We start from the raw sequence: 16,199 nt of genomic DNA, 5'->3' as shown, positions 1-16,199 counted from the left end.
CCTCTGCCAGCCCCCGTGCTGGGAATCGATCAGGACACTCAATACCTGTCACGCGCTTTTCTGTACAAGTCGTCGATGAATGCAAGAATAACATTGACCATACGATCTAGAACGGTCCGCACTTGCTACACACTAACCCGGGTATCGTACAATACTATCCTACGCCACCCCGTCCGAGTCCCTTTTTAAACCACCTCAAGACGAGGATAACTAATCTCAACCATGTGACCCGCCCTCATCGTTCAAGCACTATGTGGCACGCCCATGTTGCCGCCACCCCGATAGCCAGTCCAAGAATGACCTCCGCGACCGCGATGATTAGAGGGACCAGATGAGTGACTGTTGTGCGATCGGCCACGACGATGCCGTCTCAAAACAGGGTTTTCGGGATAGTAATATCCCTCATGCCAATGGCCACTGGGTAAGCGATTGTGTGGCTGACGAACAAGGCTCAGCCTTAGAAAGGCATTTTCGGGATACTATCTTCCTTTGTCAAAATGGCCGCCGGCACCATGCGAATTGTTGCCTGGCAGAAATTCGCTGTATGACAAGTCGCCACGGCCCGGGCTCAGAAGGGGAGATTTGGGAGACTCTCCTTCATTCCGCAAATGGCCACTATCCTACTTGTTGCCGTAGCCGCCGTATCCGCCCGGGGTCATCATGCCTGTGGGTCCAGGAGTATTCGACGCCAGACCAGCTGGGTGGTTTGTGGGTGTGCTTGGGCCGTCGACACCGTGTCTTGCGTTTCCGGGATAAAAGGTGTTGTTGACACCCTGCTGGAAGCCTGTCAAGCCTTGCGAAGCCCCCTGTGCGGCAATGACAGCTTGTTGCGCAGTTGCGCTGGCTGGTGGTCCGACACCAGTGAGACCCCACATGTGGCCGCTCATCTCGTCGGGAATGGTTCCGTCGAAGATCTTCTTTTTCATGTCCCAGAAAACGACTCCTGTCAGCCATGCGTCGGATCCTGCTGTGTGTGAGTTGCCCACACGCTGGCAACCGAGCTCGTCGGCGAGATCTTGAAGGCCGGACTTTGTGCCTAGATTGTTGAGTATATTGGTCGCAGTCGATCCGATAACACCGCGCCGAACAAGGTTGTTCGCATGTCGCCAAAGGTACTTGACATCGAGTAACTTGGGGAAGAAGACATTGACGAGCTTGCGGTACGTATCCTCATCCTCGGGTAGCGATTGTGAGGTGAGCATCTTGAGCATGTATGCGAAGTCGTAACCACTATGAAACGATATCCAGTTGACATCTTCCGACAGAGTCATGCCCGATGTGGTGAGTAATGAACCGAACTCGACAGGGTCGATGCCTAGCTCCTTGTGCTTTTCAAAATCGGCGCCAGACTTCTTAAGCATCTGTATTGACTCTTCGTTGTACATGTCATCTTCGAGAGAGAACTGGAAGTTGAAGGACCATGTGCATGGACAGACGACGATGTTGTTTGCATGTCGCTGCAACGATTTTGGTTTGTAGTTTAGGTCTGTAATGTCGAGATGCGATGGTGGGATGTCGCCTTGTACGTTGAAGAGGGTGACGCCGAGTTGGATGATCTTGAGCAAGTCGACGTTGCAGCGCACGGTCTGGTAGTGATATGAGGCTTTCGAGTTGAAGTCTCCGATAGGCCGCGCGACAACACCGGGGAACTCGGTGTCCTAATCAGAGAGTGAGCATGAAGTCCATGAAGGAGAGGGAGAGGTAGAATGGAAACTACCCCATCAAAAGAAGACGTTGCGCCACCGTTGACGGCTGACTTTACACGCATCAGACAAAGCTCCCAAGCAAGAGCTGTCCGACCGGCTGGTAGGAAAATGGCATACTGACCATGCTGATGTAGGGGTACTGGTCGATGAGCGAGCGCAGCATGTCCATCTCCTGGTGCAGATTCGACCGCCAGACCTCCCGTATCCGCTGTCCTGCAATGCCTTTAGCGCCGTCCTGACCACGAGCAGCATTCTCTTGTATTTGCGCGCCGTGGGCAAATCTCATACGCGCTTCATGCCCGTCGAGTCCTGTGCCTCCGCCTGCCCCGCCAATTGCTGCTGCTGCCCCAAGCCCGGCTCCGCCCAGTCCACCACCCAGCGGTGCATTTGATTGGAAGCCGCCCTGATGTTGGCCGAAGAGGTTCAGATTGTGTGCCTGGTTGCCGCCGCCGAAGCCTCCATGTTGCATGTTCTGCTGCTGGTGTTGCTGATGCAGCGGTTGTTGCTGCTGCTGTGGTATTGGGCCCGAGAGATGCGCGAAGGGATTCGAGAGGTTGTGACCGGGGAAGCGGCCCCCGTGAGGCGGCATTGTGAAGCTGCTGTAGTGGTTGCGACGATTCGCGTGTGCGTGGGTGAGGTGGATCCCGTAGATGTTCGTGCAGGTGACGGAATGATGGATCTTCTGGGATGCCTAGATGAAGCTCGCGAGAGTCGTGGGGTATCCTCGGGCTGTACGAACGCGTCTGGGGTGGTGATAGCGATGGGGTGCGGGCGATGTGTGAATGGTGTGGGGAGAGCAACCGCAGTTGACGACGTGCGGAGGCCGTGCGTATGATCGCTCGCCGCCAAGACATGTCGAGATGCGACTGACGATGGTCCAGGAACCACCGACGCCAGCTTCCACAACCGCCTTGCCTCACACCAGCTGCTCACGAGGCTCATAGAGTACGTAAGCAAGTAATACGCGCTCAATTGATATGTCCTTCTCTGCGCGCAACAATTGCTGACTATGCCAGCTCCATCACCATGGCACCACGCCCCTCCATCACCGGCTTCGACCCCAAGAAGTTCGCCGCTGCCTCTGCGAACGGTACCAAGGGCGACCCATGGGCACGATAGTACGATTTTTACCACGGACATGCCCCATCCCACACATACTTACCTTCCCAGTGAGCAATGGCGATACACCGGACCCTTCACCCGCTTCAACCGCTTCAAGGGCTCCTTCCCCGGCCTCGGCATAGCCACCGTTGCATTCGCTGGATACCTCGTTGCCGAGCAACTGTTCTTCGAGGATAAGGGCCACCACGAGGAGGGACACTAAGAGGTGGTGTTGAAAGGAAGCGCATACAGACAAGGGCGTACCGGTTGCTTCAGGCTTCGTTACTGCGGGATTGTACATATGGAATACCACACAGAACGAGCAAACAAAACTTTCATCATCTCCGGTTACCTTATTGAGCTGCTGGATCGCTGATGGACGGCGTTAGATGACAGTGAAATCTGGCTCAACAACATGTCCAGCTGCCTTGGAAGTCCTCGCAAGCGATATCACAACAAGACACGGATAATGATACGGACCAAACTGACCTCATCAGCTCGTCTATGTTCCGCAGTTGTGGTGAAGCCCACGAAGCGTACTCTACTCGGCCAATTTACAGGACTAGGACAATGCGTTAACAATCGCAGGATGGCCGCTGAGTTATCAAACGAACATCTTCTCCCAAGGCTATCGATCGCGCGATTCGTAACCGCAAGTACGCGAGAGCTTCCCGAATTCTGGAAATGTCGTCGAAGCAAAACGCTGCAGATATCCTGGACCTTACGCGAAGAATCATATACACGAAAACAGCCATATTTTCCAATCTAGTGGTCTCGGTAGTAACCGCGTTATTTTGATGTCACTCCTCAATCGGCGATCGATGTGTACGACTAGTCCTTTCCCCTTTTCTATCGCAGCAGGGGAGTTGTCTTCGAAACGGAGCTCACGACTTACCCTTATCAAAGAATGTGGTATATAGTGCGCATTGATACACTCATGACATATCACCTATAGCCCGAAGTTTCCCCAACGAGCACGTCAGCCTTACTTTCCACCCTGCGCTCACATTCGGTCTTAGTATCCGAAGATCACCACTCTGGGTTCGAAGGACCATCAGTGCGAAGAAACCACGGCCTCACTCGCTTGCCCACAGCAAGGCGATCACGAGCGCCAGCAGCAAGCGAGCCATCGTCTCCCCGGCCTGTTCGTCCCAACAAGAAGACGGTCGTCAGCTCGTCCTCCACTTCCCGGCAGCCCCTCAGGTTCCCTGCGTGGGTAAGCAACAACGACATACGAGGTACGCACACCGAAGACGAAAGTATACCCAACTGGAACCTGCCGCATCCCCGCCAGTGTCTCAGACGGCCAGACTCACCACTCGGCGCCTCGTCATACATCTAGAACTTGCATCTCAAAACCATATCGAACTCGTAAGCCCTCAGCGCTCTGATCTCAAACTCACCACACACTCGGGACACGGGAGATATGTTCACGACAGGGGAGGGGTAGGGCAGGTAGGGGGAGGCGAGGGTTCGTGTCAACGTCGAGAAAACGGAGCGAAAGCGATCATCCAGTCGGTGTAATACCACGGCTTCTCTTCGGTGCACGCGGACTCGCGCAACGGCGCGCACGTTTTTGTACATGCGTGCTGTCACTTCTGTCACTTTTTCGGCCTTGGGGAACGGCTTCATCTAGCCGTGCATTCGATTGGGGTAATGTTTAGGTCGTAGATCTGTTGCTTGATTGGGAGGGTCAGCCCGTTTGCGGAAGTATGGTTGCGACGTGGTGCTTGGGATGTGCCGTGATCGGCGCGGCAGGCATACACGGAGTTGTAACATAGCATGATGGGCGCTCTTCAGAGCGTGTGCGGAGGTTAGGGGTGGTGTGGTCTTCGGCCGAATTGTAGGGTATGGCTGTTCACTTCTTGGCTTGACCACCACTCACGCCGACTCACGGTTTCAGCGCTACAAGCTTACCGCTTGGCCCTGGTTCGTGCAACAAGTTGATGAACAAGCAGACTGCGTTCTCGACGCGAGGTGTACTTCGTCGTGTCGTCTAGACTATCTGTCTCAGTAATACAGTGGCGGCAAAACAAAGTTGATGAAAAACCTCCTAGTATAGGCGGAGCGCAGGGTAGAATCGGTGTTCTGGAACCGTCTTCTATGATGCTTCTTTTCCCAAATCCACAGTTCTATCCTTCCGTCAGGTAAAGATACATGCGTTGGCATGCAAGTCACCTGATTTCAATATGTAAAGCAAAACCATCCGGGCCATTTTGCTTATTCTTTCCGCCGACACAGACTGGCCTGGACACGGTGTGCCAGCATTTCGATCGTACCTGCAGCTTGAAATTACCATCGTGCATGTTGCGATGCTTGCCTTGTTCGCAAACGAGATTAGGCTCGTATGGTGGCTTGTTGTATATATTTGCTTTTCTCTACTGCATTGACCAACGGCAGTTGTAGGCATTACAACAACATTAGTGAACTAGTCTCGATCCTTGCGAACTAGAAGGAGCGCTGATCCGTCATAGGATCTGTTCGAAGATGCCAGATGCCCACGTTATAGTTTCCGTATTCAATTCTGTTCGACGACGATGTCAAGTGTGATCGGATTTTGACTTCAGCATCCCGATGTATGGCCTATTCGACGGAATGAACTAAACAAGCAAAAGGCGGTCGGCACTTCAGCCCAGTTCGACTATTTTGGAGTATAGTATTATGTTATTCGGTGTGCGCGACACGCATGGCGTCTATACCCACATGGTTTCCAGGGTTATGAAAGATGACCCTTTTGGCCCCTCCCTCACCTGCCCCTTCGAGGGACCAGCCGAAGAGGAATGTGCATCACGGGACCGCTGTGCATCTAACGCTTTGACCAGTGATGAAATTTGCAGTTCACGCCACGGGGCGGCTCATAGTGGTGTTGGTGGCCCTTCGATCGCCAGCCGAAGGATTCAAATCCATGTTTCACGGCCCGTGAGCCACCAGCGCACCCCTAAGAGATGAGCCTGGCACAGAGAAGATGTCATTGCTCTCTCTCTCTATCGGTACTATGTTGAAGAGCGAGACAGAATAATAGCAATTGAAAGATAGCCAATGAGGCGCCAATGGTACACACTCGGTGTTGGCTGGCGCATTCTCTGTCGGTTCTCACCACCACATGACCCATTAGTGCTGCAAAGCACATGTAGGATCAAATCCGGCGTATGAACACAAGAGTGTTCGTTTTCAGGGTTCCTCCGCTCTTGTTCAGCTGTTCACGTCCCCAATGGCATACTATGGCTCCCAGAGACTGCTTGCATCCGAACTTGCTCAAAAGCCCAAAATCTAGGCGTCAATGAGAGGGGAAAAAAGGTTCCTGAGCCCAGACTGGAGCTTTGTTGAACAGTGGTGGAGTTCCCGTCCATGCATATTACCCCTCTTTTTTTTTGCAAGTCGCCCATGGAGAAACAAAATGAAGAGCTGCATGAGTACTCGAAATGATCCGCCCGTAAGTTGTTCACTTCAGAGTACGTGTATGACGAGACGATATGTAAGACGTGCCGTGGCAGCACTGCGAATCCATGTATCAAAGAAAATTCTGATGTTGCGTAAGGTTCAGGACTGCGGGCCGGAACTTAGATAGGCCGTTGGGAGCATTCTTGCATGGTGAGCTTGACGCCTCCATTCAAGTTTCGAAGCTGACGGTCGTCTGGACCTCAGAGCCGTTCCACGCTCACACCATAGAGAGGCTAAAGTGAGGATTTATCGATAGACTGCTGTACCTAAGCAGTGGTCGCTTACCAGATGTGGGAGTTGCTCTTTAACCAACAATTACGTGTCTAAAGTAAGCCTTAGGCTTTAGTATTTCTTAACTATAGAAACTTAGAAAAATCTTAACTTAATAACTAAAGTATACTATTATAGTTATATACTACTAGTACTTAAAAAAATAAAATAAAACTTTATAAATACTATATTATTTTTTCTTTACTTACTTATATATAAAACTCTAAAATAGTAGTATAATTAAAGCTTTATATTTACTTAATACTATTAAAACTTAGCTTTAATAAATATAAACTATTTATTATTTTTAACTTTTTTAAAAAAGAGTTTTTTAACTATATTACTAAGTATAAGTTTACTATTAGCTAAAAGTATACTACTAAGCTATAAGTAATTACTATATATAAAGTTATAGCTATTTATATTTTTAATAATACTAATAATATTATTAAGTACTTTATACTTATAAAGCTAAAAGCTTTTAAATAACTTTATAATAAATTTTTTACTAATAATACTACTACTAATAATAAAAAAGCTATTAAAATACTTATAAATAATTTTTAGAAAAAAGTATAAAAATAAGTAAAATATATTTTAGTTTTAGTTTAAAGTAAGTAAAAAAAATAAAATTAAGTAGACTAGTAATTAATAAGCTTATAAGTATGTACTATAATATTTTCTGTAGCGTGATATTAGGCTTTAACTAACAACTAGGTACCTAGGTAGTTCTACCTGTAAGGACTTTCTTAGAGTTAAGCGAATCTTACGTCCCGACCGGAGCTTGACCGCGTTTTGGAGTGCTCGCCGGTTGACCTATCAGGCTGATGGGACAGGTGCTCGTACTTTTGCATCCGCTGCTATCTCCACAAAATGTGAGATAAAGTTCGATAGATCCGCCAGTGTCCCGTTGCATAAAAAGGCGAGAGCGTCTCTTGTTGAGACGGGTACGACTGTGGCTGCGTTTGCCCGCCTCGAACCACCGGGATGGAGGGATAGTATATCCGCCAGTTGCCAAGGTGGGCAAGCGAAGACGCCACATTCACTCCATTGGTAGGATGGTTCTCAGTTCGGAGTTACCCACTACAGACAACATCAGCAGTTATAAAGAAAACATTGGTACAGATGGTCTAAAACATTGAACATGAAACAAGAGTTGCTGAATCATCTTTCAAAATCTTTCAAGGCCCGGCTCCAAATGTTACAGGCAAATATGAAACGCGATACCGTCAGGGAAAGCCTAAGGTTCCGGATCGATCTCCTACAGTTGTTAGAATTTCAGTACAGCGAGACCGTGGCTACCGCTGTCAATAGCCGTTGCATCCCGTACGCCTTAATGGTGAAACCAAAGTCTAAAGCCTAGCGAGGGCGGATCCGGAGGGCTTCCGAGTTGCTGTGTGCATCGGCTTTGTTGAACCCGCATTCGGCTTTGTAGCAGATGTTCTTCAGCTTGCAAATTGCCCTAGTTAAAGTTGAATTGGGGAAGACAACTAGGTGGGGCTCAGCTAAAGTCTGCCGGTGGGACGAAAAGGGTTAGACGGCAGGAATTGCGACCTGCAGGTACAGGAAACAAGGTTCTAGCATGGACAGACCTCCGGAAGATGCAAACCTGAACACGTCGCAGAAGAGGTACGAGTTGCACCGTCATTGATCTTTGGCAGTGCCAGCATATTCCTGGAGAAGCTCGAATTCATTGCCCAATGCCTCGAGACGAAGAGAAAGTGGAGCGAAGACGAACACCTATAATTGGACTCGATGAGGTAATTCCTGTGTGCAAACGGTCTCCATGGAAGCGGACTACGGCGCATGGATAGCCACCTGGGCGTGTGGATACACCGGTGAAGATTGTGTCCGGAGGTTCGGGCGCCGAGCCTAGCACAGAGGAGCCCGCTAGAGAGGTTCTCGTGAGGAGTAGCGCAGTTGTTATGCAGCCAACGTCATCTACACAACGGGGAGGCGACTGATAGGAGCAGCTCGTTGGAGCGCAGAGGTGTGGTGCGTAAGACGTGGGCCGCCGGTGCGTGGGAGCAGCAGCAAGGTGGAGGTACCGAGTAGTTCTCGCCGATCTGTGGCCAGCCGCCAGCGACCACTGCAGGAACAAGGGGAACCACGCAGCGGCCAGGAACCACTGGGACTATCGAGACTAGAGATGTGTTCAGCTCCGGCGTCGGTGGGAGTTGGCGTGCACAGTCGTGTGCACAGCTGTGGTGATGGTGGAGGATGTTCCCGAGGACCTGCGGGCGTTCTTTCCAGTCCATGGGCCTACTCAGGTAGGCAGCCTTGGCACAACAACACACGTGAGCACGCTTTCACCTCCAGCCTCGGGGAAATCACAGGCCGACGACCGGCTACCCTCATGCATCTGCACAAGAACCTCAACGACGGTAACACCATCATCGGACATTTTGACATCAGTCGGTGTGCTCACATTGCGTCCATGCAGCTGGTGTAGTAGCTGACGGCCCACCACCCCCACACGGCTCACGCCTCAAGTATTGGATCTCATTACAGGCGCATTCCCCAAGAAGAAGAAAGCGTAGAGATAGGCGCTCGTCACACATGTTTGTGGAAATCTTGGATGGAGCCGTGGTACAGCGGCTGATGCGAGGGCCTACAGCCCTTACTGCTGTTGTACGCGACTGCATCACAGCATGATACGAGCAGAAGGACCGTGTTACAACACCGCCGTACCCAGAACCGTCGCAAGCTCAAGGCTATGCTACGCTGGCGGTGCGACTGCGCCAAGGTGGCGCTCTGTGCATGCTGAGTCTCTTGGGGACAGCCAGGAAGGCACATCAGAGGGGTCTCACAACTCACGATAGCCAGCACCCGGTCATCGCTGTCGTGGGGCTCTGAAACATGTTTGGAACTTACCGGGCCCGAGACATCACCACATGGACTTTGACCTCGACGAGGGCTGTTCGCGATTTCAGATCGATCCGCCCACGAGCCCTGTGTAGATTGAGACGTCTGAGTGAGGCGGGGTATCGAGTCCTTGGACACATCGTCGGCCATGGTAGGGGCTCTCTTCGGTTGTTTCAGGTTCCGCCGTCTCACGAGCGAAGATCTGCAGATGGGACGATGCTCTAGCCTCTCGTCGTCTGCTCGGACGCTTATCGCGATCCCTTTCTGACAGTTTGATTGTTCCGCGCCAGTACACGACGACGACATGCGTCAATACTTAGAGTTGCGCTTCTTGTCGACGAGCTTAGCCACAGATCCAGTCCAAAGTGGCAGACATGTTGATGCTTAGGCCTTATGCATACCCATGTGCCCCCAGCACCAGGCCTAACCCTGCACGCATTTGCGCCGTGCCCGCCTGAAATCGCGAACCGGCATATTCGGCACTAACAGCACAAATGCTGTACGTAGCTGCCAAAATCATACTCTCCCCGACTGAGGATACCCGCTCGTATTGTCAGCACAAGTTTACGCGTGCTGTGCTACGAAAGCTTCGTTGTCCGCGAACACAGCAGCGAGAGCTTACCTTCCCAGCCACGACACGTCTTTCGACGCGTTGCCAAATCCTCTCGGATGCACAACAACATACGGCCGACATTCCAAGCAAATTGGACCTCACGGCCTCGTAGCATAGCGGGCCTGGACGTGGTCAGAGCAGATATGCAGCAGATTTAACCGTTTATTTCGCTGCAACGTCCAATCAGCGCCCGCTATATCTGCCCCTGCAACGTTATATTGCGCAGGCCGACCTGTCGGGCCGCGTTCACTTGCGCGCTCATCGTCAGTGGCTCACGAGCCTTGTGAAGTCGGGCATCCCCCGTCTCCTGCACCCCTGCTTCCGTCATCCCCCAGCCACTAACAGATGCTCAGGCGCCGTCGCTCAGCGGCAGATACCCATGTCTTTCTCTCCTGCTGGCGCGCAGCGAGCCCTGTCCTGGCTCGTCCTGGATGTCACTAACCTGGTGGAGCACACTGAGCACCTTCCATCTTCTCCACATACTCTCCGCTGCTCGTCCAAGCCGGCCATGTTCCTACATAGTGAGATCATCCCTACATTTGCTGTTACTTTGCCGGCCACAAAGCTTCTTGTTCCCGTGTCACGGCATGCAATACTGCGGCATATGCCAATGATCGCTCTCCAGCAACTACAATCCTTACTCGAATCTTTGCTCGGCTACCTGGACCGTCCACCACTCCCTCTCATTCGCAACCACCGCTTGTCTCACTTCGGTCTGTGCAGTTCGCCAACCTTTACTCGACCCTAACTCCCTGACCGCATCCTCGTGTTATTCCCACACGGAGGGCAGAACCCCTTCATCAGCCGTTGCCCTGCAGTGGTCCGTGTTCAGGCTCTTACGTTCTCTCCTCCCCTGCAAATAAGTTGTCTACTTGACCAGGTACGCATATATTACTTTGGTTGCTATTGCATCTCAACTATACCTCTACCCTCATTTGGCACGCCTGGATCCTAGCCTTGGCCCAAGTTCAATCATCTCGCCTCGTCCAACCTCGATCCCTCCAGCTCAGGTCTTGTGTACCAATGGCAAGTCGTTCGCACACATCACTAACGCCTCCAGCAGGCGTATAACCCGGACATCTGAACTCACAACATCCGAGCTCGCGTGCGCGCGACAGGTTTCCCCAGATCATCTCATCAACATCAATGGTTGTTGCCATAACTACATCTGCCGGCCACTTGTGGGGACCTGCACACGCCATACTAGCATTGCTCGGTTCGCGTTGCTTGCGTTAGGCTTTATTTTTCTGGGGTTCGTTCAGGCTCCCAAGCCATGTTTTCGTTCCATAAAACCGATGCCTCCCGGTCTCGACAGTCATCCGTCGACTCTCAGGCCATTGGGCCTACCATTCCTACCGCAAGTTCAGACTTTTGGTCAGAGCAGTACTCCACGCATTCAACTTATCCTGGCATGCATTCGCCCGAGCAACACAGAGCCCATCCGGCCAGACGAAGTTCCGTGTTCAATCTACGGTCTAGAAGCAATACTGCGACATCTATGACCCCTTCGCTGTTGTCCCTCAGCCATTCCGAGATGGCTGATCATGAAGCTTCTTGGCATGGCTCACCACCTGGACATCGACACACCAGCAACAAGAGTCATAAAGAGTCTACCGGATCTAGGAGGTCGTTGTTCCGCGGGAAGAAGGGCAAGAGGCTGAGCGAGACGCCCATGATAAACGTCGATGAGTTCGAAGGGGACGTCAGCGAAAGACGATCATCAATCTTACGGAAGGGCAAAAGAAGCGAGGATGCTAGTAAGTGATTCTCTTCCCTGATCCAAGGCCCTCTGCTTATCGTGACAATAGGTACGAGTCTGATTAGCCGTATCTCGAGCCCATTCGACTTTCAGCACCTTTCTCACACCGACCGACATCAAATAGCTGCTCTCGAACAGCAGTTGCCCGTCACACCATCCGATGACGTCCATTTCAGGAACTTCTCTTCTGAAAACCTGGCAAATGGAGAAGAGAGATCCACGTCTGCTCTAGGCTTCACATCTCCCCCTCGCAGCCCAGAACCTCGTCACGATTCCGAAACTGTCCCCCACTTCCCAATATCGCGACGACCCCTTCGTCTGGCCCGATCTATAGAGAGCTTCTCCCAACCTAGCCCTCGGAAACATACGCACACATCGTCGATACAGTCGCCTCATCTTCCCTTGGGACCTGCCTTCGGTACACCTGAGTTCGCGTACGAAGAGCCTGCTTCTGGTCCGCGTAGGTTGTCGCGGTCGAAGCGAGAGTCGGGTATCTGGGACTCATTTGCTCTCTCTGCTGTGTCCACCCCGGACATACTACCTGAGATATCAGAAGATTCGTACTTTGGCCATGCAGTCACGACGCCTGATGATTCAGCCATTCACGCAACCACACCGCCATCCTTTAGTCCTAGTCTCGCAGATGTTGTCGAGGAACCAGAAAGATTCGTCAGCCCAAGACCTGCACCACAGCCTCCAATGAAGTCCCCGACTTCGCCGAGATCGCCTTACTTTGGATCGTTTTCCTTTCAAAATCCGCGATCTCCCGTTACCTCTAGATCACAGGGTAGAGGTCAGTCTCCTGCTTCACCGAGGGCTGAGCCTTCAGCCTCACGACCTTCATCGCAAATGTCTGACACGCTGGGCTCATTTGGCATGCCGAGGAGGATGTCTATTCGAAAACCTTATCAGCGTCGCCAGTCAAACACATGGCGCGCAATAGAGGAGTCATGGGAAGAAGATGTCGACTATATCTACGACAACGCTCTAGAAGCTGACTGTGACTTCGAATGGGATCGAGTATCTGATGACGGTGTTCGCTGTTGCGACACTCCTTCTGCTGAGCAAGCCAATCGTCGCAACTCCAGAATCACTTCCGCTGATCGAGAGCGTTTCGCTTCTGACAATTTCCGCTCATCTTTGCTGGTTCCCAGCACATCGAGTGTGCCAGAACTGGTTCCGACTTCTGCGATATCCACGTCTACCCTCAGCACTGGCCTGCCACCGACACCCTCAGGATTCTTCCATGCCAACCGTTTCAGCGGCGACACCGGCTTCATGCTAAGCCCGTCCCTTCTTGTCCCGCAGGAATACAAGGATACACGAGAAGTCACATATGAGGACTTGCTTGACGAGTACGCCGCGTCCGACCGGCACTTTCCAATGCTCGACGCCGGTCGAAGCACGACGAGCTCGGCGCGTAGCAGTCACGTCCGACTAAGTAGGCGAAGCTCTTATGACAGCAGCCTCATGTCCTCTTCTCAGAGCTGCGGTCTTTGGAGCTCCCCTGTGAGGCGCTCGGCAAGCTCTGCCGGCAGTGTCCCAGAGCTCATTCCATCCCGTCGTAGCCGCAAGTCGCTTGGCTTCAGTCTTGCAGCTGATCAGTTTTCAGAGCAGATTGCGTTCCTTAACGAAGACAAGGAGGACGATGACATTACGCCACCAGGGCGTACCCTGGAAGGGCGAACATTCTTCGCTTCAGACGACGAAGCGCCTCAAGATGAGGAGCAATCTCGCAGCTCCATTGAGACCGAGCTCAGAGCCTCGCTTGATTTGGCTCGACGTGGCTCACAGCGTGCCAATCACTCTACTGTCGAAGAGGAGCTCAAGTCGTCGCTCGACCTTGCGCGCCAAGGGTCGCAGCGTTCCACCCGTGCACCAGCGCGCCAGCACAAACCCGCCCTGTCTGAAGGTGCCGCCAAGTTCCTTTCCGTCTCTGTTCCGAAGGAGGATCAACCAACCAAGCTACGTAACCGCGCAGCGACCACCGCGCAGTCTCGCTCCCCTATGTTGTCTCTCTTCCCAACACCCCCACGCAACATATAAAATACTTCGCAGATGTCAATCAACCTATGACCATCAGCGACCTCACCCCACGACGCACATAGTAATAACTCCATCCACCCCGCGTCCCTGAATCGAAGCCCAGGAGGCTCATGAAGCATGGCTGGCTATGCTTCATGTCACGCTATCAACGACACACACTTGCATTCGATGTACATATTGACGAGTCATGTTTTCTCCCATCTTACATATCTACTAGGCAGTCCCATCATTGACGGAAGACTAAAAGTCGGAAGGTCTCTTTTTAGTCTCGCGCATTTCGGGTCCCTTTGCGTCAGCTTTTCACCAGCTCGCTTGCATGCATTTTTCGGCGTACCTTTGTCTCTTTACATAGACCTATCTTGCCATATCTGCGCACAAATTATCTCCTATGTTACAGAGGAGGAGAAGCTTTCGCGAAGAGCGCGAGAAGTAATTACTAGCTGTTATTGGAATCATTACACTCGACAGTTGTCACAGTCGATCTTGCTCTCCTTTTGAAAGATGCTTGCGAGCGTTCAATACAAATCAATTCAAAATCTCCGTGTTTCTACATTTGTGATCTTCAACGCTTCTGCCTATCGCTCGCCCATACTCAGCTGCGCTGGACCACGTAGGTACATGGTGCGTCACCCTGACATACACAACTCCCTGTGATTTCGTCGCCACCGTTTCGACGATCCACAGATCCGACCCTTACGATCCGCGCCGCAGCTCTCCATCGGATTCGCAGGCCCGCCCTGCATGAGCTTGTCCGCCCGCGCCATTGGCGTAGTACATGCAGGTTGGACGGGAACTCAGGGAAAACCTTGGAAGCAATACCGTCACTTGAGCGCGACGCGACGTCACGTCATCAATATGAACGCGCGCAAGCCTGAATGAGCAACACGAGGGTTTCGCATAGCCGCGAGAAGACGTGCAGTGTAGTCCGCATAGTTCAACACCTGTTCCCCTGATAGAGCATGGGTTTGAACTGGTCTAACGTGAACTGCGTAACGGGACCCGTTCTCAAGCCTTTTGTCGCGTGCTTTCCATCTATGCCGTGTTACCCAGAAACTCATTTGGCTACGAAATGGTGCAGATTGACGCAACGCCGCAATTAATGTTGGCGGCTGCAGCGTATAGGCGCATGTGGCGAGACGCAGCGCGTCGTCCTGAAGGGGATGTAAACAAGTGGGTTTCCCGTCTCAATTAGTTACGGGGCCGATGCCTTAAGGCGGACTTTCGCCTAAAGCTTGCTCTTTCTATAGTCTATAGAGATTACGTGCAAGGCTACCTATTAGATAAGGCTATATCTTACTAAACTTTATCTCTAGCTATTTAGCCTTAAACTTATTTTTAAAAAAACTTAATTACTAGCATTTTATAAACTTTAAATATACTACTATAGCTAAGCTACTACTACTATACTTTTCTTTTATAAGCTTTTACTTTTTATTATAAAGATTTTACTTTAAGAAAACTATAGTCTTTATATTATAAGCTTACTTAATACTTTTATTATATAGCTTTTACTAATAAAATAAAAGAAAATTTATACTTTATACTAAAACTATATAAATTCTACTAGTATTAATAATTTATAGTAGTATTTTTTAGCTTATAAATTTAAAAGTATATAGTATTTTATTATTTACGCTTATACTTATAACTAAATCTAAAAAGCTACTATTTAAGAAGATAATAAAAGTAAAGTAAGATAGATAAGAATTACTAGCTTAAACTTAAGAGATTAGTATTACTTAGTTATAGGTATTTTATTTTACTAAGTGTTAGTCTAGGCTATTTAAGTAATAAGCTTTATATTCTAGATATTTTAGAAATTTAAGCTAAAGGCCCTATAACTCTTTGCCACAAGTTTCGCAATAAAGTCGCCCAAAGAGACTAGTGTCGTGGTACCGAATGACTAACGACAGACACATGCAGTGGAGATTTTTGTGTTGGTATCGGAGGCGACTTAGCTGTTGGTGGGTCATCGGCGTCTAGCCCTCTGAGGACCTTTGACGGTTTTGGAAGCCATCAGATCGATCAGATAGTCAGTCCACCGCGGACACACGACCGTTTGGGAAAGCATGTTAAAAATGGTTACGATGACCGCGGCGTCAAGGGTTTTTACCCTGCACTCTGTTCGCCTATGCACCCGCGTATCGCAGAAACTGGGGAGCCGAGCAGCAAAGCGCACATACTGATCTGAGAAATACCATGTCCTTAATGTTGGGGTGGTAATAGTAAGCATACTGAAATAGGAAGCAGTCCGGGAACGATCCACTCTATCCACATGGCAGCTCCACCAAAGCCACCATTCTGAAGGTGAGTACTGACGAACTTCTGCTCACCGGAGCATAGACTCGATCCGGTCCTCTACCTAGACTGCCGCTCTATGCGCAACCAACCGCGCCTA

At 50.8% G+C, this 16,199-nt stretch overlaps 3 protein-coding genes across 3 annotated transcripts; 2 read left to right on the top strand and 1 right to left on the bottom strand.

The window, feature by feature from the left end:
* Window positions 1-620: 620 nt before the first annotated feature.
* J4E88_006362 (uncharacterized protein) lies at window positions 621-2,295 on the bottom strand (the record flags this gene model as incomplete). Its single annotated transcript, XM_049399988.1, has 2 exons — window positions 621-1,658; window positions 1,828-2,295. 2 exons carry the CDS (start codon window positions 2,293-2,295, stop codon window positions 621-623), a joined length of 1,506 nt encoding a protein of 501 aa, XP_049254299.1.
* A 437-nt stretch (window positions 2,296-2,732) lies between these two features.
* Window positions 2,733-3,030, top strand: J4E88_006361 (uncharacterized protein; the record flags this gene model as incomplete). Its single annotated transcript, XM_049399987.1, has 2 exons — window positions 2,733-2,824; window positions 2,877-3,030. 2 exons carry the CDS (start codon window positions 2,733-2,735, stop codon window positions 3,028-3,030), a joined length of 246 nt encoding a protein of 81 aa, XP_049254298.1.
* Window positions 3,031-11,494: 8,464 nt separating this feature from the next.
* Window positions 11,495-13,801, top strand: J4E88_006360 (uncharacterized protein; the record flags this gene model as incomplete). Its single annotated transcript, XM_049399986.1, has 2 exons — window positions 11,495-11,753; window positions 11,805-13,801. 2 exons carry the CDS (start codon window positions 11,495-11,497, stop codon window positions 13,799-13,801), a joined length of 2,256 nt encoding a protein of 751 aa, XP_049254297.1.
* Window positions 13,802-16,199: the final 2,398 nt, after the last annotated feature.

Source organism: Alternaria novae-zelandiae, assembly GCF_023758075.1.
Source record: "Alternaria novae-zelandiae strain BMP 2774 chromosome Unknown scaffold_12, whole genome shotgun sequence".
Taxonomy (NCBI): domain Eukaryota; kingdom Fungi; phylum Ascomycota; class Dothideomycetes; order Pleosporales; family Pleosporaceae; genus Alternaria; species Alternaria novae-zelandiae.
This window is presented reverse-complemented; position numbering and strand designations above follow the sequence as displayed.